This window comes from Panthera leo, chromosome D4 (genome assembly GCF_018350215.1).
Source record: "Panthera leo isolate Ple1 chromosome D4, P.leo_Ple1_pat1.1, whole genome shotgun sequence".
In the NCBI taxonomy this organism is placed as follows: domain Eukaryota; kingdom Metazoa; phylum Chordata; class Mammalia; order Carnivora; family Felidae; genus Panthera; species Panthera leo.
In genome coordinates, this window is record NC_056691.1 from 9,334,670 (window position 1) to 9,361,550 (window position 26,881).

Consider the following 26,881-nt stretch of genomic DNA (forward strand, 5'->3'; position numbering starts at 1 on the left):
AATACGAAGCAGGCTCCAGGTTCTGAACTGTCAGCACAGAGCCTGATGCAGGGCTCGAACTCGTGGGCTGTGAGATCCTGACCTGAGCCGAAGTTGGATGCTTAACTGGCTGAGCCACCCACATGCCCCTAACCATTTCTTTCTTTAGCTCAGTATGGTTTTACTTTTCAAAAGAAGTATATATTACTTTCCTGATTTGAAAATCATCACATAACAAAATTTGTAAAATAAAATAATAAATAAATAAATAAATAAATAAATAAATAAATAAATAAATAAAATTTGGGCGCTGATGCTTTACCTTAAAATGGGCCTGTATAGTCCTACACAGTTAGAGGAAAGATTTGCTTTATTTTGCTGGAATCTTTCTGTTTTAAACTAGCATCTTCCACGGCTTGCCTACTTTATACCAAGGGGCAGCCCCACCACGCCTGTCATCTACCTGTGACGACATCCAAAAAGGGGATGGAAAACCTCTATGTGTCTCATCGGGTACAGCCCTGAGGTCACGTGCTGTGGCCTCACTGATTTCCACTGGCTAGTAGAGCAAACTCCCACAGGCCCTTGCTGGCTTTCTCCAAAGGCTGCTCTCCCTTCTCTGCATCTCCCTCAAAGGCCTGATGCCAAGTTGTACTGATAAGATCATCCCTGCAGCAACAATCCAAGCCTCATAAACAGAAGATTATTATAACCCTAGTCCAGAAACGAACAGATAGGGACCTGCACTCTGCAAACTCCCAGCCCTCTTCCAAAATCAGAGTAAAGCCACTTGACACGGGGATAGCATAGTGCATTTTAGGGATTCCCGAGAAACTATTTTATTTCGATACAGTCTTTTAAAAACATCCCTTAGGAAATGACTTGTTTTCTTTTCACTCTATGGGATCTCTTTTTTTTTAAATAAATGTCAACATTTTTAGGGAAGGGTCAATTTCAATAACTCCATTCGCGGATGATATGTTATTTAACATCTACGGTTGGAAAAGAACCAAGACTCGCTCACTAATACACTTACTCACCAGGCCAAGGTACCTGCAACCTACAAATCACAGACTGTCAGAACTGCATATTCTATCTAGTCTTTTGCGAAAACCCAAGATCTGATCTTCCTGTACAACATCTGTAACAATAAAAAGAGCCTCAGAACGTATGTTTTTAATAACATACAAGATAAAACAGAGTCCTAGCTTGATTCTCTTGTTAACAATAGTAGGGGAAAAAAAAAAAGAGAGAGAGAGAGAGAAGGGGGGGTTATCAGGGATATTAGCCATCCATGACTCAGAAGACAAGAGTGAACAAGAAAATGAACTCTTACCTTATGCATTTGATGTATGCCTTCCTGCGGGAAGTCGGCAGACCCCATTGTTGGCATAGGGTGTGAGACACTGGGAGGTCCGGGACTCGGCCCCATCATACTGTGGACAGAACCTGGGGATGGTCCGGGTCCTGGACTAGGTCCAAGAATTGGTCCAGGAGAGGGTCCGGGCCCTGGCGAGGGCCCTGGATGGGGCATCGCGCCAGGGTCTGTGGGCGTGGACATCTACTTCTCCTGTCTCTGCCAGTCAGTAGAGTGATACTGCATTGGAAAGAAGAAAAGAGAAAGGAATGTCTTAAGTATGATGTTGAGATCAGAATGAAGCAGTTGTTAGTATTTGATGGTGCCATTTCTGTAACAAACATCAAACAGAACTGCCCTGTCTCGTCCAGATGTTTGAGTGAGTGTGATATATATCCATCTGCCCTAGTCTTTATGAAGACCACTTGTTTAAAAGGAAAAAAAAGAACACTCTAAATGATTCCCCAGAAAGATATAAATCATCTAAGATACAAAAAAGACTCACTGGAGAAACTCAAATTTAACACATAAGCAGAATTCTAAACAAGTTTGAAATTTATTACCGAAGTCAACAGATGCTGTTCATTACTTACTGGCTTGGGCACCTGACGAATCATTAACCCCCCAAAGCCAGTAAAATATAAAACCCCTAAGAAAGTTTTCATAATCAAGACACGTTTTCATAAGTAAATGAGCATTCGAAACTTCACAGAGAACCCCAGATAGTTAAAAGGAGAAAGAAGTACAATTTCAGAAACTGACAGTGAAAGGGAATGCCCGTTGGGGGGCGAGGGAGAAGCGGGGGTTGCCCGGGTCAAATGGATAGATGGGTCCAAATACCCAACATGTCACAACCACCGGCTGAGACCGAAATGCAGTGTCGGCACATGTACCAAAACAGCTCCGTGCCCGGCACCGAGCAAGCAGCCAGTCCTCATGCAGCCTTATCTTCCCCACCACCTCCGCCGTACCAGAAGCGATCAGAAGAAACAGTTTAAACTGCGGTTCCTCCTGCCAGCTAAGTAACTGCCGACCACTTGGAGAGTTGAGGCCACACATTCATCCTCAGCTTCTCTGTGGTCCCAGATTCCCAACAAGAGTCATCCATGACTACTGGATCGGGCCCAGCACAGACTAGGTGTGGAAATTCCGGGGCTCTGATTTCGGCAAACAGTCCATCACCCACACTCCAAGATTTCTTGGCATCCTCCCCCCTCCCTGGGGAAATGCCTCACGGTGTGGGTACATCTCACATCTTGGAAAGGAGCCAAAACGAGCAAATACGCTGTTTCCCAGATTCCGATGGACATCAATGAAGACCACTGGTGAGAGGAAATGTGACACTGGACCTTTCGTTATCGGGGCCCGTGCACCTGTACATGCAAACACTTTTCTGCTCTCAGACAACCTCCCAGAACACAGAATGAGACACCCTAAGTGAATTTGCTTACCCACTGCTTAGCGGCAGGGGTGGAATTAACCATAGGGGCCCAGGCACTCACAGCCAGGGTATTTCCACGCGGTGAAATGAGGTTAAAGGGGAAACACATCGAAAAGCCACATTAGTTCCATTCTTAGCTCCCTGCTTGCTTTCACCTCCTGCTAAATCACTGGAATGCAAGGGTCTTGCTCTTCTGCACTCCTCTGTGTCCCCGCATGTAGGAAGTGCTCAATAAAAAAGAGACGTAGTAGTGCCTGGGTGGTTTGGTCAGTTGAGCATCTGACACTTGGTTTCAGCTCAGGTCATGATCTCACAGTTCGTGGGTTCGAGCCCCACCTCGGGCTCTGTGCTGAAAAGCTCAGAGCTTATTTGGGATTCTGTCTCTCCCTCTCTCTTCCCCTCCCCTGCTCATGCCCTCTCTCTCTCTCTCTCTCTCTCTCTCTCAAAATGAATAAACTTTATAATATTAATAATTTAAAAAAAAAAGTGTGAATAAACAGCCCAGGAATGCCAGGAGCAAAGTATTAACAGAGTCAGTTATTTTATAAATAAAAATTAGAGAGTAATCTGTGCCTGAGCTATGTTCACACAAAGAGATCCAAGGAGTGTAGGCAAGAATTTAAGCCATTCTGATAAATGAATTAGGGCCAAAACAGGGAGCAGTGGGAGGCTACCTGGGAGTGATTGTAACAGTATTTTGCTGATCCAAGACGGGACTCAGAACCCAGCTGAAGTGGTTTCTAAAACAACAGGGAAGCTTCAAGGGTGAATTATAGCCTTGGATCCACTAGAGAGCCAAATGTTATTATTTATTCTTTGTGATTAACAAAGCAGGCGGAAGTAACTGTTTTTTGGTTTTGGTTTTTTTTTTTTTTTTTTTTTTGCATGCCACTCCCTCACATATACACTGGTCCAGTCAGCATTTTAAATTTAGGAAGCTGACGTCAATTCAGAGGTACTACAAGTTATAATGTTCTTTCATGTATGTCAGCAAACTAATACACCCCTTTATTTTTTAGTGAATAAAAGGAAATTGCTTACTTCCTGTTATGGTTTACCTTGAAATGGGCTTCAATAGCTGTTACCGTAACCTACCCCAAGTCTGAACAATGAAGATACAAATGCTCGGCCAGGAGCCCCACTTTCCACGTTTCACGTTTTGATCTACGTTCTCCCGAAAAACTGCTCTGTGCATATGTGGTGGCTTTCATCTGGGAATGTGGCAGGATGCTGGGATTATACTTGTATACTGCCCCATAAAAATGCTCCTCATTTTTTGTTAAAGGAAACTACGAAAAGCTTCTTAAAGGGGAAAAGAGATAAGAAAAGGGGACGGAAAAGTACTGGGTGTTTAAGTAGAATGTTAACAGGGGAACGTGTCGTGGGGGAAACTTTTCTAATCAGAAGAGAACCTTCCGAGGCAGGGGCCTGATGCATGTTGTCCGTGAGACAGCACAGGTCAACGAAAGAAAATAGCTGTAAGCCACTGCGGAGTTTAAGAGATGAGGGCCCTTGTCCCCTGCGAAGGGAGGGCAGGAATCTGCACAACCACACTACTTGGATGGGATACTCTGGCTGTTCCGAAGGCACCGGGTGTCCAAAGATCCAGAGAGGCAGATGCTCGTCTTCCCGTTCCAGGACCGTCACCAACTGTGGGGCCCTGGGCAGAGTGCTTTTCCTCTGCAGTCTTTCTGGTTCCTCTTAGCTTGAGAAAGGAGGATCTCCAGGCTCCCCCCAACCTGCCTGTGCAGGACTCAAAGCACCTCAAAGATTTCTGCAATCCTGTGTGCAGTGGCCTTCATGAGGGTCCCTCCAAGGGCCGAACCTGGGCTGTCCCAGGACTCCTGCCTGGCCACCAGCACGCAGGTATAATACTGCAGAGGAGTGACTCTCCAAGAGGAGGCCGTAGCCCTGGCCCCTTCTCCCTCCCTCCTCGTTTCTGCTGGCACCTTTATGGCACACCTCGAGAGGACCTAACTAGACTTGCCCACAGCGCAAAGCAACTCGCGGGGTGTAAACTACAAAGCCATTCGGCTCTCAGGAAGAGGCGCGGGTTATTACCAAAGTCACTGTGGTTAAGGTTTGAAGTCCAGTGTCGGCCAGCTCAGCGTCTCCTTCACCAACATTGCCACGGGTATCCCTCGGAATGGACCCCCTTTCTTTCCGCTTCAAAGCACTGATGACAGGATGCCCACAGGCAGGGATGGGGGTGGGCCCAGCCGGGTTTGGGGGGGGAGGGGGGAAGGGACGGCTCAGCTCACCTTGATAGGTTGGAGTGACAGGTCTCTGCTCAGACTCTGCTGTTATTTTGTGTTGGGGGGGGGGCGGGTAGAGAGGGGAGAGGTGGACACTGTCACGGAAAAGCACAGCATGTTCCACAATTACGTGGCTGATACAATGAAGGAAACGTGTCTGGGGTGCGGGGACAGGGTAAGGCACAGGGGCAGCCCCCATGCACATGTGCACGCACTGCGGAGGAGGGAGGAGTCCCCTGTCCTCCATATAATGCACTCCCCAGAGGGCCGGCCGCTGTGTTCTTGGCCAAGACATCACACCCTGTCTTTTCTGTGTCCTGACCCTGCCTTTACAACGGGGGAGTGTGTGTTTTTAAAATAAAAGTCTTCAGAGCTTCGCAAAGCTGCAGTTACCACAGACACCTTCCCTCAGCCCCAACCTCCTCCCTCTCCCCTGAGCTAAAAGTCCCAGCACAGCCATGAGCAGATTAAATAGGAATTCAACTCCAAGGAACTCTAAGCGTTGCCAGCCTAACTGTGACAACCACGACAAAATACGTACCTTACTGTCGTACCGCAATCAACCAGGATACCAATGACTGCCCCCCTTGGGGTCATATTTAAAGGCACCCGCAAGGGCTTTGCAGTAACATTAGCGACTTCAATTGAGGATACATTTTTGTCACATCCCCAAGGAAAAGATGAGGGCGGGAAGTCAGGAAGGGACCACGCGGCTTGCCCAAAGAAGTCACGTCTGTAAGGAGAGCTTTCTGTCTCTAGCCCCAACCCGGGACTGAGCCACGGGACCCATCAGGCAAGGCCATCCAGCAGGGTGGAGGGCTTCCACTGGGGCCCCCCCAGCGCAATGCAACAATGTGCAGGCAGGCAAAGAGAAGGGCGTGGAAGGGGAGGGATATTTTGCAGGCAGGGCTCAGGATTTGGCTGTGATGATCCATCAATCTAGGAAGGGAGAGACAGGAGAAGCCGCAGGGATCATAGGAGGTGGAGTCATGAACTAAGGAGGCTGGTGACGTCCAATCAAACAGCCAGAGGGCCTCCTGTCCTCAATGTCCAAAGGGCATGAGGCAGGTAAGATGTAGGAAAAGGCCCAAGGGCTGACCCCAAGGCTCTGCAAGTCTGATAGGGAAACAAGACTTACCCTTAAAGAGTAGTGAGAGGGGGAAAAAAAAAACAAAAACAAAGGGGAGCTCCTGCAAAACAAGAAGGGGTATAGCCAAGGCTGTCCAGAGCAGTCACAGGACAGGAGGGCAGGCCTGCAGGGTGGAGAGAGGAAGGAAGAGAGGATCAGGGGAGGCTTCCCGAGAAGGTGACATTTCAGCTAGGCCTTGAAAAAAAAAAAAAAAAAGAAGTATGAATGAATGAATGAATGAATGAGGAACAAACCAACGAACGAATGAATGTTTCCTAGATACTTTTGTTTTCTAGTCACGAAAGGGTTTGGGGGCAAAAAACCACGTCGACTAGACAGCACCCCTTACGTAACTCTTTACCAAATGCGATAAGGAACCGTTTTCAAATCCAGCAGCACATCTTTCTCACGGCTGGGCTGACAGAAAGGCTGGGGTACGGGTCAAAGGTAGAATATTAGAAAGAAAAATCAGGCCCAGTTCACATCCCCGAGAGCAGCTCTGGTCTTTTTTAAAGTTTTCTGGCTGTTAACGGGAGAACTACACGGCTCAGGAGATAGTTAAGATAAGAGTTCTTTTTATGTCTGTTTGCTGATTCAGAACATCTCCTGACCTGAAGGGCTTCTCGTTTTCTGTGTAGCTTTCTCCATGAAGGGATTGATAATTCCCCTACAAGAAGTAACAACATTTCTCCAACTGGAGCACAGAGCGCTGCCATTCTTAACGGGGAAGGGGGGGCGGGGGCGCAGGGCAGGGGGAGAACAGCAGGGAAGATAAAGGAAATAAATCTACCAGAAGTTTCTTTTTCAGAGACCAAGGTTGCCTGGAAGACAGTGAAACATTACCAAAGCCCTCCTGCTTCTGGGTCTGGGACAGGCAACTTTAAACAGTGTGCGGCATGATTTGCACCACGATGAAAACCGTGCTGGGCTTGAAGTTAAACATGACTCATACTTGGGGCGCCTGGGTGGCTCAGTCGGTTAAGCGTCTGACTTCAGGTGGGTCACGATCTCAGGGTCCGTGAGTTCGAGCCCCGCGTCAGGCTCTGGGCTGATGGCTCAGAGCCTGGAGCCTGCTTCTGATTCTCTGTCTCCCTCTCTCTCTGCCCCTCCCCTGTTCATGCTCTGTCTCTCTCTGTCCCAAAAATAAATAAACGTTAAAAACAAAAACAAAAACAAAAAACCATGACTCGTACTGGACCCAAAACTCTAGAAGAGCGTGGAAAACATTTTTCTCCCAGGGCTTCCTGTCAGTTTCCCATTCAAAGTTGAATATGTTTGAAAAGTGGTTGGATTTGGGGTGCCTGGGTGGCTCAGTCGGTTAAGCATCCGACTCTTGATTTCGGCTCAGGTCATGATCTCACGGTTTGTGAGTTCGAGCCCTGAGTTGGGCTCTGTGCTGATAGTGCAGAGCCTGCTTGAGTCTCTCTCTCTCTCTCTCTCTTTCTCTCTCTCTTCCTCTCTCTCTCTCTCCCTCTCAAAATAAATAAATGAACTTTTAAAAAGTTAAAAAAACAAAATTAAATAAAACGTGGCTGGATTAAAAAAAACTGCTCTGTTTGTCAGGCTTCTGTGAACCCTTCTGTCCTTTGGTCAAGGAAACAGGTTAGGATGTTAGCTGCTGCCCTCCCTTCAAATAACCTGCTTTGGGACCATCCTTGCCCAGAGTCAGACCTGGAAAAGTCTCTATGGCAGCTCTGTGCGAGAGAGGGACAGAAGATCACACTGTAGCGGCTAATTACTGCCCCACCATCCTCGGAGCCACGCTCAACAGGAACCTGGCTCTTAACATTATCACCTTGCACATCCTGCTGAGTCGCCTTCTTCCGAGAGCCTACCTGGGATACAATCCCAAGACCTCCTCCGTGAGGACAGCCAACATTTCCACAAAGGACAAAGTCTTTAAAGGAGGGTGCCTGCTTCTGAGAAAACCCAAAGTACGCAGAAGAAGTCCCTCAACAACAAAAGCACTTCAGCAGAACATCCTTCTAAGCCAGGACCCATGTCCATCGGCAGGCATAAAGGTTATCGTGAATTACGGTCGTTTCTAACACTCAGTTGAACCTGAAGGGCTAGGCAATCAGTCAAAACCAAACCGACAAAAACTAGTTTCACAGCAGGCCACTGTGAAATGTATTAGCTTGTATATACCTTACAGGTGCAAACCATCCTTCCTAGGTTCTCTTAGGCCCGTTTGCGAGGCAACCTCGGTTGGGATGCTGCTAGGAATCAATGATAGCCACTTCCTGCTCTGTCTGCTAAGATAATTTTATTAGTACATTAAACACCTAAGAGTCGGAAATAGATATTTTACAAACTCTTCTCGCTGAGATGGCACACTTGGACTTCGCAGTAAAACTCGACTCTTATTCGCTGAACAGACCCCAGGTTTGTGACGGATGGGTTTTAATATGCCCTGACTTTCTCAGTAGCAACAAAAGTTCAAGAAGGAGCCCTTCAAGTTCACTGCAATTAAAATGGACAATGGCTGTTTACACGCTAACATGCCATTAAAAAAAAAAAAAATTGCCACATAGCTCATTTGAGCTGTTCAAGTTTCAGGTTCTGCATCTACAAAAAAATAGGCAAAAGAGTCGCCAGCTACAACCACAATTTTGATATAAATCAAGTAAAAGATGTGCTACCTTGTGAGCTGGGGTGTAAAAATGTGCATTATCACGAGGATCCTTTTAATGGCTTCAATTCCCACCCTGGACTTGAATCCACATGTGAATCTGCAATATTTTCCATCATGAATTCCCTGCTCAAAACTTCTGAGACAAGCCTCCAACGCATACTGGATAATCTTATCCCTATGGATTTATCCCTATGGATAATTCACCATCCCTAACGTTGTCTTCCGCAAATCCTCCCTGGCTGGAACCTCTTTCTCTGACAAACGGTCTCTTCTCAGGTCAAATGTCTTCTCATGGAGTCTTCAGACCGGTGTCTGTGAGCTCTGGATTTTCCTCTGATGATCAGCAGCCCACCTCCTCCACCCCTACCCTCCTCTGGTCATAAGGCTACCCCATCTCAAAGACCTTATCTATCCCCTAGACCCATCACAGCTCACCCTGACCTCTCCCTGCGTCATGGGGTCTGCGCAGTTGACCTTATGTTATTCAATAGCTCCTCACGTTCAGGTACATTCTTTAAAACACAAATTCTCAATTGTACGTTGTTTACTTTTTACGGAATTATGGGCTTTGCTTAATAGCATTTGAGCACATGTATAAATACAGTGTGGCAGCAAAGTACAGAAGAGTTGCAGATACTGCAAAGCTAAACACGCGCCCACTTCAAAAGCACCGGGGGAAGAGGGGGGCGGACGTTGGTCGTGTACACTGAATTTCCAAGTTCAATGACTTATGTCCCAGTGGGATGCTAACAACTGGAATACACAACATGAAGGAGGTGAAGAAATATACAGTCATCCTAAACAAGAAAAACACAATCCAAACACAAAATGGTAAGGGAATCTCCTTGGACTGCTGTTAACCTACAAAACAATGTATCTCGATCTTTTTTGCTCAGAGACATTTTGTCTATTTTTAAGTGACTTAAATTTCCCAATTCGTAATTCCGCTTTTTAAAAAAGGGGAGGGGGGGCGGAGTTATAATTATATTTAATGGTTTTGAAACTTCAAATTTGTTTCTATTCTGTGGACGCCACTCAACACTTCACAAAAGGGTCAGCCCGAATTGAAATTAGTTCGGTTTCCAAAAAGTTTCTAATGCATCAGTGCTTGCAAAGCAGTGGATGATGTCTTGGTATGAGACCGAAGCTTAAGTTGATGCTTCCACACCTAAAAATACAACAGAATATTGTGATTTTTAAAGGTTTTACATCATACAGGCATATGGCCTGATTATAACTGTCTGAATGTTCTGAAAGTCTTGCATACGAAGATATCATCACAATTCATAGTTAGCTTCAATTAAAGAATCACATATTATAAATCCAGAAGTCCAGAAGGGCACCACTTACGTCAGTATCTGAGTCAAAAATCCCGTATTCCGTATCTACACCATCATTCCAAATGAGAGAATTAATGAGTTATTCGCTCATAAGTAAGATTAAATGATGTTTATATTCAACACCCTAAAGACCAAGCTACATAGCTGCTGAATTTCTTCAGCTCTATTATATGTTTTGCTAAGGTATAATTATTCAAGCATCTTTGACTGTATCTTTAAAACTTGCATCTTTAAAACTTACATTTGACTGTATCTTTTTTAAATTTTTTTAGTGTTTATTTTTGAGAGAGAGAGAGAGAGCAAGCACAAGCAGGGGAGGGCAGAGAGAGAGGGGGAGACACAGAATCTAAAGTAGGCTCCAGGCTCCAAGCTGTCAGCACAGAGCCCAACGCAGGGCTCGAGCTCACAGACTGAGATCATGACCTGAGCCGAAGTTGGATGCTCAACCGACTGAGCCACCCAGGCGCCCCAAATTTGACTGTATCTTTAAAATCTCTAATGTACCCTGAATGCTTTCAAAGAAAAGTACTCTATTAACATGAGAGAAAATAAAGTCATCATAAACAATAAGATTGTAAAGTTTTCCAAACCCAGGTTGCAAGATCCCCTTTAACTTGGCTGATAAATACATCAAAATAAATACGCTATCTTTCATAATGACTCTGGCAGAACTGAGGTTTAGACTTCTATATTCCCTGGTAAACATAAAGTCATGGCTTTCTATGTAGCAAAAAAGAAACATCTCAGGCCTTCCTAAATACTCTACCAAATAACTTCACCACCATCTGTATTTTCTGTTCCCAACTCCTTATAGAATGACCCTTTTATAACTGGCTAGAGACTAAAGTTCCATAATACAAACCATTCCAAAGACGACAGAAAATTCAGCCTCCTCTGTTGGTCTGACAGAATCTACCTAACACAGTTAAGGACAAGGAGTGATCCAAAAGATAATTCTTTCACATTAAAAAAAAAAAAAAAAAAAAAAAGTGACAAGAGGAAATCAGAAGTCGCTCCCAAATATGGCTTTCCCATTAGGGAAATTTTCTCATCTGTTCACCAGAAATGCCACAGAAGAGAAATGTGACTCATATACAGGGAGTTTTCCAAGTCCACTCATGTTAAGCAACAAACCGTCCATGGCTTCCCTTAAAATCATCTTGACCACAAGCAGTGAAACTCAGAACTCACGCTGGTTGAAATCAGGTCCTACGAACACTCCCCCCGATAGCGCGAGGTGAGGGCAAACACCGCCTAGCACTGTATTTGTGATAATTCAGTTGTTCTCATGGCAGCATGTCAAGATGTCACAAATCGTGATTTATTATTTCTCTGGGGTATCAAAAAGCTGCTGACCTAGGGGAGTTTGACAAACAAAGGCCTTGTTTACAAAGGAAGACTTCTAAAGGGGGGGAAAAAAGGGCCATGAAAACACTGGAGGACACTACCACTTTTATAATTTATGAAAGTTTTCTCTTTTATGGTCTTGCTCCAATACATAATAAGCCTTTAAAATGAAATGTCGAAAATACTACAGTAATATGAGGGGCATCACAATTGTCTCCTGGAAAGAATGGAATGTGCTTTTATACTGGCCTGTAAATGACTTATCTGAATCAAAGAAAAAAAGTTTTAAAATAATTATTTGCCAAACTGTTACTTTCCAGTTATGCTGCCAGAAATATTTGAAACAGAATTCAAGCATTAAGGGTATAATACAAGCAGGGACACTTTTTTTTTTTTTTTTTTTTTTTTTGTCAATTCCAAGCCTCAGGTGTTGGTCAAAGCACTTTTCAAGAAACTTGACGAGAAACGCTCAAAAACCACTTTAAAACCGAACAAAAGAAAAGATCTAAAGCTGCTTTGAACACACTCTTGCGGTGAATATTTTCTGAGACGCCACAGTGCAGCTAGTCGCGGTGCTGGGATGTAACTGATGTCACTCATAAGAGAAAGCCTGCATTGAAGGAAGAACTCCCTCACCTCTGACAATTCTTCAAGGGTTCTGATAATCCAAACTCCTAATTTATTTCACAATGTTCTTTACCCATAAGGCATCTCTTTTTAATGCCTCCAACAAGGGAAATGGACCGCGGTGTCCAGGTCTGGGGTTTGTTTCTCTGTCCACGGCAATAAATATCTTTGGTACCTAATAGGTAGCTCCAAATCCTCTCTTCGCCAGTCGCAAACATTTGAGTTGTCAGGGAGCTTAAAAAAAAAAAAAAAAAAAAAAAAAAAGTCCAGGAGAATAAAAGCGCAATTAGATCCCTAAAAGAGAAAGTGTGTCTGGATTTGCATAACAATGACCCAACTTGGATTCAAACCTGCCACACCTCTTAACACTTAACCAGTGTGCTAAAAGTAGGCTGGAAGCTTACCAAGTCTAGTGTTGGCAAACAAGCCTGGGGCAGTGGCCCCCCCAAATTACTGATGGAAAATATTACTGAAATATTTGAATGTGTATATAGAAGTGTAGATACACACACATAATATTGGGCATGGCTTTGATTTTAGTACAGCTCTCAGGGCCTTCTGAGTCTTAGGTGGTTAGACAGAAATTTTCTTCTACCCAACAAGCCAGCAACAATCTTTCTGTTCATACAGGCATTCTGCTCCCACAAGCATGAAACAACCAGGTGTAAATAAAAAAGTCCTTTGAAATGGAAGTTTAAAATTTAACTCTGCTGCTCATGACGCACAGACGTTAAAAATAACCACTCCATGCAGTAGACAAACGTGTACCCTTAATGCCTTCCTTATGCTCTAACATTACACATACTTAGGAATACAGTCTACCTAATGACCGGAGCACAATGATGACACCTCTCCATAAAGGTATTAACCCCGGTGGCTTTGTTGTTTCCAAAGCACCAACGTCCATCAGATTAGGGAGGAAGGAAAAAAGGCGAAACCTTGCAAAACTCTCCCAAAAGTTATATAAACAAAGGAGGGGAGAAGCCCAATGTGGGCTTTTGCACCCATGTGCTACCAAAATTACATAACACCCGGCGCAGACATTAAAGAAGGAATGGATTCTGCACAACACCCCCACTTTCCTCGACTCCCAAGCCCGTGTCCTTCTCTTATGAAATCCAAACTCCTGGCAAGACCAAATGGACGACTATGAATATTTATTTTATTGCTGGAGTAAATCCTGCGAGAGTTGGGAGGCACGTTTAGGCCCAAAGTTTGAATGTGCAACAGCCCCAGGGCGCAGCGACTCCACTCCCCGGACCCGGAGGAGAAAGAACTGACAAGCGACAGCACCCAGCAAGGCCTTCTTCTCCTTGCCCCTTACGGTGCTTCCCGCTGGAAAGTTTTCCACGCGATCGATCGGAGGGCGAGGAGCCCGCTTCCCGCCCCCCCCACCCCCCTCCGCCTGCCTGACTTTGCAGGAAAGGCAAGCCGGGAGACCAGAGGGGGCCGGCTGGGAAAGAGCTGGAAAGCTCGGCACTCAGCGGGCGGCGCCGGCGCAGGCTCCTTACCTGGGGGACGCGGAACAAAAAGAGGAGCGGGGCTCGCCGAGCCTGCGGCGGCGGCGCGGGCGGAGCGGGTCTCCCCGCCGGAGCCCTAGGCCCGCGCCCGAGCCCGCGGCCCGGCCCCCGCCGCCGCCGCCGCTTCCTCCCTCGCGCGCGTCATGTCACGGCGATCAAACATGTCTGTGTGCGCTTCGCTGCTGTGACTTCCTGATTCTCCGCCGCTCGCGCGCGCACACTCACACTCACACTCGCAGCCACACGCACACGCCACCCCCACCAGCCTCCGCCACCAAACCTCGCCTGGTCCTCCCCGGGCTCCCGGCGGCTGCCGGCGCCTCTGCTCGCGACGCACTGGCCCCGGCGCGCACAACACACACTCACACTCACGCGCAGACACACTCGCGCCGGCCCCGAAGGCGCGGAGACGCGAGCTGCGGGAGCTCGCCGCCCCCTCCCACCCCTCTCCCTACTTAGCCGCCCTGCCAAACTTTTTTTTTTTTTTCCTGCCTGATCCGTGTCCAACTTCCCTCCACCCCCACCCCCCCACCCCCAGCAGTCCGGCCTGCCCCGCGCTCACCAGGATCCGCCGCAAGCTGCAACCCGGATAAAAATAATAATGCAATCCAGGCGGCGGAGGCAGGGGCGAGCGCGAAGACACTGGCAGGAGGCGATTTCCCCGCGTGTACCGGAAACCGGCCGAGTGCCGGGACCGGGGCGCGGGTGTCCCCTGGAGCCCGCACTGCTGCGCCCCGCCCCGCGCGGTGCAACTGCGCCCAGGCGGCGAGGCCTGGTGCGGGGCACCAGGAGCACCAGGCTCGGTGTGTGCCCGAAGCCGTAGGGAGCCTAGGGGCTGGCACGCCGGACCGGTTATTTGGGGAAGTGCATCGCGACACCTTTGCAGATGGCATGGCCCTGTTTTGCAACGCAAACGGGAGGAGGGAAGACGGCCGGATGGAGGGGGAGAACAGAGGAAGGGGTAAACCAGGTTGGGATGGGAATAAAGCAAACTCGAAAGCAGGGAGCGAGAAGGAAGGGGTGCGTGTCATCGTTGGGAGGAGGCTCCCACCCGGTCTCCCCGCCTCCCGCCCTCGCCACCCTCTCCCTCCTCCCCCGCCCCCCCGCAGCCCTTCCCCTTCTCCGGCGAACGCCACCACTGCTGCCCTGGTGCGCGCGGGTCCTGTTTGTGACAGTCAGGCAGAGAGGATTATCCGGATCATGGCCTCCCGGCCCGCAGCCACGGTGGCTCTGCCGGGCCCCAGCGCGCCCCTAGCACCCGGACGATCGCGGGCGACCCACGCCCGAGGTTCCCGCGGTTCAAGCTAGGGGAGGACGCCAAGCAAAAGAAAACAAACCCCGGGAGGGGGAGGGCAGGGTAACTGAGCCCGGCGGGCACCTCCGACCTCCTTCTTTGGGGCCTCCTCCCTCCGTACCAGCAGTGCGGCCCGGGCAGGACACCCCGAACTTCAACACCCGAGCCCGCGCGGCCGCCAGGTACCAGGGGCAGGGACGTCTCCGCAGAACCCCGGGCGCAGCCCCCCGATAGCCGCTTTGCCTAAAGGCCTGCCTACCGGTCAGCGTCTTCATCCCCGCCCGAGGGAACCCGCAAACTGGAGGTGACACCTCCGATCCGGCACGCACCGGCCCCGCGGCGTGGCGGCCGCCTCTTGGGCGCGCCAGCCCCGGCTTCTCCCGCCGAGATCCGCTCGCGTCTCGGCAACCGGAGCCCTTTAAACAAGTCCCCGGGAAGCGGGTGGCAGCAGCGTTCGTTGGCGCCCCGCCGCCAGCCCGGGCACCTCGCCCTCCTCTCTCGCTCCCCTTCCAACTCTTCCGGGGAGGACTCCTCGGGGTGAACTGTCGCCTTTCCATCCTCCTCCCGGGTCCTCCAGCCTTTCGCCTCCTCTGTGCCCCCTCCCCCAGCTAAGTGGATGGGGGGATTGCAACCTTGTCGATAGAGTGTGTGTGTGTGTGTGTGTGTGTGTGTGTGTGTGTTGCAACCTTGAGTTGGCAGCGCGTCGCTGACTGCCTACCTAGGGTCAAGGCTGTGGTTTGTTGGGATTTCCCCCCCTCCCTCGCCTCCTTGAAGTAGTAATTATTACTGTTATTATTAGAACAGCAAGGTTCGGTTGAAACTTTCCCGTTTCTTCCACCGCCGCCCGGGAGCTGTCGTTAGAGCATTCCACCTGAGGCCCGCGGGGAGGAGGCGGGCTTTTTTTGTTGTTGTTGTGGCGGTTGGCCCGCCTGTTTGTTTTGGTCTCCGTGCATGCACAATAAATAATAATTAGGATAATAATGAATAATCCCCGGCGAAGGCGGCGCGGTGCCGGAGGGGTTTGTGCGGCGGCTGCAGCCAGGAGGCCGGAGGGAGGGGAAAGAGGAGAAAGGAGTTGTAAGTTATATTTACCTTGCTCGCGAGGAGTGTGCTGGCTGAATCTCTTCCCTCTCTGAGTCACCCAGAGTACAGAAACAGAGGGAGAGAGGACTAGATTATGAATATGACTTCATTGATGACAGCCATCCCCTCCTCTTCCTAAACTCGGGCTCCGCCCCGCGTCCCACCCTCGCCGCCTCCACGGGCGCCGGAAGACGCGCCGCAGTTGGCCCCGCGCGCCGCTCCTCCCTGCCCGCCCGGACGCGGGTTGGCGGGACGCGCCTGTCACTCGCCCCGCTCAGCGACTCCGGGAGCTCGGGGGAAGGAGGGGGCGGTGTGCAAGAATGTGGATCGAGACGGCTCTACTGTATGCGTGGATCCGTGTGTGTCTGCAAGGCGCCGGCTCTCGGGCCGTGCTTGTGCCTGGAGCAGAGAAACTGCGCAGGACGCAGAGAGCCCCAAGCCCGGGTGGAGTTGGGCGCCCGTTATCCCTCTCCCCGCCGTCCTCCTGCAGGGGCGCTGCGGGGCGCCCCGGGGAGGCTGGGGAAGCAGAGGAACCCGAGCGAGAGGGAGGGCATCCGTAGTAATAGCGCGTAGTAGTTTGGGGGTATGTGGAGAAGGTGCTGGAATTTAACTGTGCCTCCGCCTGCCGGAGCGAGCCTGCAGAAGGAAAGGGAGGGGACCGGGGGGAGGGCTCCGAGTGGTACCAAAGCTGTGTGTGGCACGGTGCTGACCGTGAAAGCAAAAACAGGCATTGTCGTGCCGGTTGAAACTTTTTCTCTCCCCCCCCCCCCCACACCCCGCTCAAGGTTGTAATTATAAATCTGCCCCCTTTCTCCCCGGTAAAAAGGGAGGCGGGCACAAAGAACATTCCTGCCAAATCTGTCTCTTTTCTAAAGGACGGCAAGCTTCCAAATGCCAATGAGGGGAAAACAGCTGAGAGACTGAACGCCTTGTAAATAAATAATCCCACCCTAACCCCTCTGTTTACTTTGTGGACCAGATAGGGCACTTTAAGCTTCCCTCACCTGTCATCTTCCTGTAAAATATATACAAAAATATGGAAAAAACAACCCCGTGGGGGCGGAGCGAGCGGGTTAAGGGACATTTGAAGCATGGAATCTGCTTTTGATTTAAGAAGGGGAATAAATCTCTTATTCTCTGTAGCCCATAGTGTCTCCTCTCCCACCCCAATTTAACACCAATTAAGGCTACCAACACCAAGCTGCTGGCACTTGGCAGTTTTGAGACCTCTTGTTCCAATTCTCCTTGAAATATAGTTCTTTGGCTGGACGAATAGGTCAGTGTTTGCTGAGACAATTTTATTTTTAGTTTTATGAAGTGTGAAAGAATGTTAGGAGATTTTAAATCAGGGGCCTATTATTTTAGACTCAGATTAATGGAAGTACTTGACTCTTAAAACTGTTCCTATATGGTAGCGTTATGAAAAGCAGGATGTATCCCTTATTTTGTAATGTAATGGCTTCAATTAGTCATTCAACGTGCACCGTGACTATTTGGTCGAGGATTTTCCCCCTGGAGTAAAATCCTATTTTAAGACCGTTTTGCTGTTGCAAAATTGACTTGGATCAACGGCGTCTGAAATGCTGTTCCAGGATGCTTCACACTACGTACTGGGGAAGGTGAAGGCAAGAGGCAATGGAAAGAACACACAATGCTGCATTTGGTCGTTCAATGGCAAAAACTGTTTGCACTGCTGGTCCACTGCTGGGGGAAGTGGAGTTTGTTTGCAAGGGCACCAAGTTCAGGCGGCTAGGAGTGTCAATGTCAACCTCCCTGTTCTTTTCTAAGGCTTTGTTACTGACTTGATAACTTTAGTGTTATAATTTCCTGGCTGTCCCAAAGCGCACCTCAAGACAACAAAAGGAGATGCATCTAAGAAATAAAATATAGTATGCCCTGAAGAAGCTACCGCAAGAACTTATTTTCTGCCTGAAGATATGCCAGTATAACTTTTAACCGGGAAATAAACAGTGAGAAATCTTAAAAGTGGCAATGTGGTAAAAGTATTACCTTCTACCTGCCTAATAAATCGCAACTAATAACATAGCCAGATAACCGAGCTGTCTGTAAAAGGGCTTTCACCTAATGGCAATGCTTATCACATTAGTGAGTATCAGGTTTTAATTCTTTTTCAGGCCTGATTTGTTTCTCTGGCATGCCAACCTCACACATTTTCTTCCCTGTGAATAAGTGCCGTTTATCCCTTTAGGATGCCACCTTCCCCTGCTGTGCCAAATCTCTAGGAGAGAACAATCACCTTAGTAAGACCCTGGAGGAGAGGGACTGGCCATTCCCTCTGTCATTTTGTCAGAGGGAGAGGAAGAGGAAGAAAAGGCTCGCTTTGCTACATGTACATATTCTTCAGCTCTTGTAAAATTTTGATGCAGTACTTAGAGGGATTGGTACCAATGCATTATATGCTCAACTATGGGAACCGAAAAATAAAATCTATCTCTGGGAGTAGAGCTTAAATATAGATACTACATCTCCTTTTCCCTTCATATTGGTCTAAGAAACCACTACCTTCTCCCTTCAGGTCTTTCCTCTGAAGGCTCGTCTTGTTTGTAGCTTGCACTGTAGCAGGTAGGAAGGTTAGAAAATAAGGCCTATACTCGGGAGACATGAAAAGGCAGCACCATTCACTCAGTACAGGAAAAAAAAAGGTTGTAGAACCTATAGCATAAGCTTCCTCTCTGAGGGAAAGCAACATTTAGCAATTGATGGTAAGGAGGGAAATGATGGGCTCTTTTGTTTTGCAGAAGCTCCACACAAAAGCAAATATGGTTGGAGGCTAAAGGGACCCCGAGGGTGCACAGGATGCTGTATTCACATGAAGCTTTGCCTTCTGGACTTTGATGAGTCATAATGTGTTCTCTGAACTTGCTTTTCTCTTTCTAGTTTGGCATCAGGAGATAGTAGCCACTTTTTCATGTCTGTATGGCCACACTGACTTGTTACGTAAGTCGGCTGTGGTTGATGTTCTGTTTAGAGTGGATATTGGGTTTGAAAACTGGTATGTGGTTGTAACAGCCTCAGAAAGAAAAATTCCATGCTCAAAGTCAGGAGGCCTGTAATCCCACCAGGCAGACGGTTAATGCTGGCTGAAACGTTGCCTAGCTTCAAAGCGGAGCAAGTCGGACACTTCGGGAACGAATCCGATAATGCAGCCTAAACCTGGACAAGGTGAATCAGCCGACATTTAATTTAGTGACGAGTTTAGACTTAGCAAGTCAGCTGACTGCGGAGGTGAGCACTCCTCGCTTTCCTTTTCCCCCAGTCGACAGTCTCGAAGCGATTTTGTTTTTTTCATCAGGTCATTCCTCCAAAGGACCACTCTTTGTGATGGAGTCCCCCTCCTAGCGTAAGGGTCTTTGTCTGTTTCCAATCCATTCTATGATATATTTCAGACGTAGATTGTCATCCAAGGCGGTGGGTGCATGGACAGATCTCTGCCAGCCTTGTTGACCTCCTCAAACCCCGTAGCTCCGGAAACCCCATCTACCTACTGGTTCTCAAGGGGCCACACTGGATCCACTTCCTTCCGACCAGAACGCGAGTTCCCGATTCACGTCCTCCAAGATGCGGCGATGGCCCCACAGCAGTGTCTTCCGGTGGCCCTCCTTGCCCTCCCCACGCAAAGGAAGCTGCTTAGTCTACCTGCTCCCATAGCAACCAGCACCTACCTCCATTACAGCACTTATCACTTTGATGCCATTATTTGTTTGGTATCCTCCACTAGATGGTTAGTGCCTGGAGGGTGTAGGGCAAGTTCAATTCATCTTTGAAACCTCAGCCCTCAGCCGGAGGTCTAGTATGTTGTATGTTGTTTTAAAAACAAAAACAAAAAAACTTGGCTGAATGACAGGATGGGAGAACATATATCAAAATTGTCCGGTAGGATTGAACAGGCCTTCCCCATCAGTAATTATCATGTTAATGAACGAGATCACCAAGTGTTCAGAATCTGTCGTCTTCCAAGCTGAAAAGGCTAATATGCTTTTGGTTTTTGTCTTATTTTGTTTTGTTTTGGGAGGTTAGGTGGGAGGTGAGAAGGTATGGCTCTTGCCCTCACGTAAAGAGCACCGAGAAGAGGCTTTGTTTGCTTTTGAAATTAGGCTAGGAGTAACGTGAGTGCACGCACAGCAATACAGTAGTAATCTTTATCTTCTTTTATTTCTCCTTTAAATCACACACCAGTGTCTATGCAGAGGCCTGTACATATGCCATTTATCCACTTAACCCAGTGACTTATGCGATATTATCCCCATTTTACAGATGAAGACACTGAGAGGCAGTAAATAATTTGCCTAAGGCAGGGGTCTCCAAAGTGGAGTGAGCAAGACAATTTACTGCGATTTGGGAAGAACATTGGAAATTCGATTTCTTCTTCCTTTAATGATTAAAAAAAATGTAATGACCACAAAGACAAGGGCTTTACCAATGTGTATTGTACACATTTACCCTGGCACCTTTGCATGGTGCCTAGGAAAGTGGTCACATGCCAAGTATTTTATCTGAGGAGTACTTAGGGGAGCATCAGGGGCAGAGGGGTGACGGTCGCGCCCCCGTCTGGTTCTTTCAGGTGCAGGGTGTTGATGTTACCTGACGTTTACGCCTTCCACAAAGTGCCTTGTCTGGTTTTGCCCAATGAATTCTCTTATTTGGAAAACAAGTGTCTTAAAAAGAGTCCTTCCAAGAAATTGAACACTGAGGTAGATCCAATAACGCACTCACAGGTGAAAATCAAGATCAAACCTGCCACTTTGAGCTCTGAGTTTTTTGCCAGCCGTTCTGAGAAGTGAAAACAATGACGGTCTAGTTAGCTCTGACAAGAAATAGGTTAAAAACATTCACATCTATTCAAGACTAGTTGCCATTTGGATTTATATGCACTACCGTTAATGATGAACTCTGATCTAAGCATATATTTTGCCTGGAGGGGGTATGAGCTATTGATATCGCATGATATCATCACGATTAGCAAGGTATTTTATTCTTTCATCTTCATCTGTTTTATAACTTCTATTTTGTATATGTTTTATAATGCACTTGATATATTAATACTTGAATACATGTATTATGAATAAATATACATAGATCATACTCTATCCTTTTTATTTTGTTTCTTCCTTTTTCATTGCAAGGGGAATGTGATCAAACAACATGGAAGTAACTAAATGATGAAGTCGGAATTTAAAGAAAAATTTTTTTTAATTTTTTTTTTTTTAACGTTTATTTTTGAGACAGAGAGAGACAGAGCATGAACGGGGGAGGGTCAGAGAGAGGGAGACACAGAATCTGAAACAGGCTCCAGGCTCTGAGCTGTCAGCACAGAGCCCGACGTGGGGCTCGAACTCACGGACCGTGAAATCATGACCTGAGCCGAAGTCGGCTGCTTAACTGACTGAGCCACCCAGGTGCCCCTAAAGAAAATTTTTTTAATGTATATTTACTTTTGAGGGAGAGAGAGACAGAGCCGGAGAGGGGGAGGGGCAAAGAGAAAGGGAGGCACCGAATCCAAAGCAGGCTCCAGTCTCTGAGCTGTCAGTGCAGAACCCAACGTGGGGTCCAAACTCATGGCTCATGAGCTCATGACCTGATCCGAAGTCGGATGCTTAACCAACTGAGCCACCTGGGCGCCCCACTGAAGTCAGAAGTTTTAACCCAGCTTGGTAAGACTCCAGACTAGACTGACCTATGTTGCTCATGTAAAAACTGTTCAATCATTTGTCATCGATACAGGGTTCTTAACCCATTATGGGGCAGAGAGGAGGGGGAATATAAATGATCTCTGGCGCATTTGAGAAGCCCTGAAACTGAAATTCCGTGATCAAGGTACATTTTCTGCAGGGAGTCCATACATTTCATCAGATTCCCAAGGGGATCTTCACCACCGGGGGTAAGAATTACTGATAAAGAGTCATTAGCAGCATTAATAACCTAGGATAGTCTTCTGATAAGAAACTAATCTTTCCTTTAACTTTCATAAAATGAAGTGTGCACATTTTATATGTCCAATGATGTCTACCCTTAGAAAAACCATTTAGAACTCAATATTTCTCTAGATAATTCAAACACATCCTAACTGCCCAAAGGAAAGCTTCATTTGTCTCTGGAGACCGGCTTTCTGAGACTAATTTCATTCTGCAGGATTTTCTCAATAATACTCTATTATATATTGCTGACTGGACAAGAAAGGATTTTTATAAATGTTGTCATCAACGTATCTTTAAGGCTTTGACACACCTTTGGAGAGTTGCATGTTAGGCATCCGAACATGAATTCAGAGCCTAAAAATTTTTTATTGTCATAAATTGCTCAAATATTTCAACTTTTATTTGGCGGGCCATTGTACCGACTGCCCTTTGACTTGTACTGCGTGTCTCTGAATGATCATATGCTTCTGTCCCGTGTGATGCCGTGGATCCTCTCCAAGTCCCTCAACCAAATGCCACGGTGGCAGAAAACGCTGTATCCCTTTCCCACGCTGTTTCATTAGGTTTTATGGCAGCGTTTCACGTTTAGACCACCTTCAGCTGTTACCGGCCTTATCTTTTCAGTAGCCCTTCGTGGCGTTTTATTTGTGTGCGACCCTTTTCCAGCTTGACTTCCAACACGTCACCCACCAGATTCTTGCTTCAAGTTCAGCACACAAAAGCACAATCTGCTGTTGTTTTATTCCAGCCATTTTTCTACGCTTGAAGTTGTTCTATGTAAATTCAAGAGGAGAGTAGAAAATAAACCGGGAACATATAAAAACAGAAATAACCATGAAAATTACCTTAGATGACTCTTTAAAGAAACTGAGATAAATAATCTGCTTTGGGGGGGGGGCGGGGAATCAGTCTCTGCACAGGTGGGGATAAAATACATTCTACAACAATACGGCTTTATTTTAGTTTTCAATGGTGTTACCAGCCAGAAAATGATGAATATTAAAGAAAAAAAAAAAAAAAAACAACACAAGTATATGAAGTTTGGGGAAAGGGTTGCAAGCGTCTGGATTCTGCATGGGGCAAGGTTTAATGCTAGGCAGGAAGCTTTTATCTTTTATCTCCCCTTTCGATAAACTCAGCTGAATAGTCACTGGATTCACCGAGGGCTGGACATAAAGGAAAAGCTCACATTTGGTCTATAATTGTGCACATTCAACCGCTTATCTTACCAGAGACATTGTGCTATCTATTGGAATTTTACTATTTTGAAAACTCTTTGGGGCCTTTTGGGAATAGACTTTTCTGAAATATGGAGGAAAGCAAGGGATGTGTGATAAGGTACAAGAACACCATAGCATGGAACATTCTTTGTTTCATACTTAGGACATAGGGTGTGGGTGTGACGTTTGCATCTTAAAGAGACTGACACCTCATGCTTTATCTATATTTTAGTAAGCTTCTTAAAAATATATGTGGGGGTGTTTGTCTTTATGTGACACCTCAATTTTATGGTATGATTTACTGACATTAATGACCATAACCACCTTTACCTGATGTTCTGCAGGTTCCATGAACCATATCAGCGTTTATTCCCTAAGAATTTATGACCAGAATGCTGAGCTATTTTTTCTTTCTTCTTCTTCTTCTTCTTCTTCTTCTTCTTCTTCTTCTTCTTCTTCTTCTCCTTCTCCTTCTCCTTCTCCTTCTTCTTCTTCTTCTTCTTCTTATGTTTATTTTTGAGAAAGCAGAGGGAGGAGGGGCAGAAAGAGAGGGAGACAGAGGATCCGAAGTGGGCTCTGTGCTGATAGCAGGGACCCTGACGTGGGGCTCTAATTCATGAATCATGAGAGCATGACCTGAGCTGAAATCGCCGCTTAACCGACTGAGCCCTCCGGGAGCCCCATGAGCTATTATTTCTAATGCTAGCATAATAAATAACTACTTATCAATTGGGAAAGTAATTAAATAATGGAAGCATAATGGAATAATCTAGGTAAGTGACTCTTCTTTCAAACAGCCTGCAAATGTTAGTCTCCCTGGCCTTTGAGCTGTCATACACTATACATCAGTGTCTTATCTCATAACTTCTTATAGTAGTTCCTGTTTTAAAAAGACATACCAATCTCAGAACCTCTGGTTCCAGGCACAGAGGAAGCATAATATACTAGAACACATGGCTACATGGATTGCCCATGGTTACATGCAACGCCCACCAAGATGAGAACCTCAGTCTCACTCCCAGTCAATACAGCTCCTGCTATACCACACTGTTTCCTGTTAAAAAAGAGAGCGAGAGAGAAAGTCTCCAAGTTCATGCTCTTCAGCTCAGTAAGAGTCATCAATGCCCAAGTGAAGAAATGGGCCCAGCGCTGTCAACGGCATGTGTCAAATTTATTTTCACAGACTGTGGCTTTCATACCGCTTTAACAACCACTCTCAGTACAAAAATGTATTCTATATCATGACCCAGTATACACATACTTGGGTATATAGTGAATTGTGCCAGTCGGGGTCCAACCAGGAAAACAAAGGACTTTATTCAGGAAATTGGTTCCACAGCCTGGAGCCTGCTTTGGCTGTGTTTCCCTCTCTATCTACTCGTCCCCCAATCGTGTGCTCTCTCTCTCTCTCCCTCTCTCAAAAATAAATAAACATTAAAAAAATTTTTAAGAAAACACCGCTTGGACCAACAGAGGATACACATTTCAGGAACTTTTTGCTCTGACCTAAATATTCTTTTAGGTCAGGTTATTAACACATGGGTTTCATGGGGCACCTGGGTGGCTCAGTCGGTTAAGTGCTGGACTTTTGGTTTTGGCTCAGGTCATGATCTCATTATGGTTTGTGGGTTCCAGCCCCACGTCAGGCTCTGTGCTGACAGCCTGCTTGAGATTCTCTCTCTCCCTCTCTCTCTGCCCCTCCCCCACTCACTCACATACACACACTCTCTCTCAAAATAAATAAATAAACATTTAAAAAATAAAACATGGGTTTCATGATCAGAACTTTATGGGTTATATCATATGTATATTAGTAAAATACAAATTTCCACCAGGCTCCCATACTTGGACCATCTTTTTTGGTATGTGGATACCAAGTAAACTGTGCTGGATGACAATGAAGGAAGTCAATTAAAGGCCTTATTTTTCTACATAATCAGCGAATAGCCAGGTATAATACTTATTAATCCCTTTCACTTTTTTTTTCTATAGAGCTTTTAGAGTATAGCAATAATAGTTACATTTTTTGTAATGGAAATCTTCTGGGGCACCTGGGTGGCTCAGTCAGTTGGACATCCAACTTCGGCTCAGGTCATGATCTCATGGTTCATGAGTTTGAGCCTCATGTCGAGCTCTGTGCAGATAGCTCGGAGACTGGACCCTGCTTCGGATTCTGTGTCTCCCCCTCTCTCTCTGCCGCTCCCCAGCTTGCACTCTGTCTCTCCCTCTCTCAAAAATAAATAAACATTAAAAAAAATTGTATAATAGAATTCTTCTTTGTAAGTCAATTTTCCAAAACCTGGTTTGTAAAATAGTACACAAACCAGGATTAGTGTGTATGAGCATAACCCCCTCAACTATGGTAAGATATTAAATGCAAAATTTAACCATTATTTAAAGACAATAACACATAAATACATCTAAAATTGCATATGCAACAGTTTTGGAGTTTTGGAAATCTAGTGAAATAGAGACAATATCCTAATTCGAATTACTAACAAGAAAATTTTAGTTCATGTTTACATTTTCATGTGAATATCAGGTTACATATTATGTTAACAGCAAAATCGATAACATTTCCTACCTTGGTAAGAATTTAGACTGTGAACTTCTGAATAATTCTAATGTTTATTTATTTTTGAGAGAGAAACAGAGACACAGAAGAGAGACAGAGACAGAGCATGAGCAGAGAAAGAGGGATGGGAGGGTCAGAGAGAGAGAGGGAGACACAGAAACCAAAGCAGGAGGCTTCAGACTCTGAGCTGTCAGCACAGAGCAGGATGCTGGGCTTGAACCCACAAACCATGAGATCATGACCTGAGCTGCAGTCTGGCTCTTAACTGACTGAGCCACCCAGGTGTCCCTCTAAATAATTCTAAATTCTAGTAATGCTTCCAGGGCCCAAGGTGTTAGTAGATTCATGATGGATTTGTTGGTCACTAGTCATTATGATGGACATAGTATCTGCCCTATGCTGATTTGTGTATTCAGGGCCTTTTTGAAAATGGAGGAAAACTAGTAATTATCTGCATCAAAGATGCTGTCAACATAAACATTACAAGAGAAGGTCACTTAGGCAACTTATAACCTAAACATCTTGTTTGTAGGATTGAATCACCAATATATATATATATATATATATATATATATATATATATATATATATAATTTTTTAAATGTTTATTTATTATTTTGAGAGAGAGAAAGAAAGAGAGAGAGCACAAGCAGGGGAGGGAGAGAGAGAGAGGTAGACACAGAATCCAAAGCAGGCTCAAGGTTCTGAGCTGTCAGCACAGAACCCGATGTGGGGCTCCAGCTCACGAACTGCAAGATCATGACCTGAGCCGAAGTAGGGCGCTTAACCGACTGAGCCACCCAGGCGCCCCTAATTTTAATTAGACTTGTAATCAGCATTCTGCTCAATGATCACAACTCCTCTCTCTTGAACAACATGCACCCTGCTTCACTCCAGGAAAAAGTTCTCACTGTAGTGATGGATTCGTTACCAGGCTTTAAAAGCTTTGCCACATATGACATTGGATACAGTGCTAATAATGAACTAGGAAAGCTGCTTAGAGCAGCCAAATAACACTGAGTGACAGAAGCATCGAAATTTGTACATTTAGACAATTTATGTATCGAGAAAATGCAGAAAGTAAGTATGAGGAAATAACCACCAAAGCCCTTTCAATATCAATTTTGAAAATCCATAGGAAGC

At 46.3% G+C, this 26,881-nt stretch overlaps 1 protein-coding gene and 1 long non-coding RNA gene across 6 annotated transcripts in view; both read right to left on the reverse strand.

The window, feature by feature from the left end:
• Positions 1-16,187, reverse strand: part of SMARCA2 (SWI/SNF related, matrix associated, actin dependent regulator of chromatin, subfamily a, member 2) — a 180,653-nt gene extending 164,466 nt beyond the window's left edge. For 2 of the 4 annotated variants that reach the window (XM_042912649.1, XM_042912646.1), the window contains exons 1-2: positions 16,017-16,187; positions 1,316-1,576 (exon numbers count right to left, since the gene is read on the reverse strand). In XM_042912649.1, the coding sequence (XP_042768583.1) occupies positions 1,316-1,540 (225 nt within the window). In that variant the 5' untranslated portion in view covers positions 1,541-1,576; positions 16,017-16,187. Of the gene's footprint in view, positions 1-1,315; positions 1,577-13,621; positions 13,711-14,192; positions 14,619-16,016 lie in introns of those variants that run through there. The other 2 variants (XM_042912647.1, XM_042912648.1) reach the window with 2 other exon arrangements.
• A 6,146-nt stretch (positions 16,188-22,333) lies between these two features.
• LOC122205507 overlaps positions 22,334-26,881 on the reverse strand; it is a 29,859-nt gene continuing 25,311 nt past the window's right edge. For both annotated transcript variants that reach the window (XR_006196100.1, XR_006196102.1), the window contains exon 6: positions 22,334-22,716. This is a non-coding gene — a long non-coding RNA (uncharacterized LOC122205507). The remainder of the gene's footprint in view (positions 22,717-26,881) is intronic.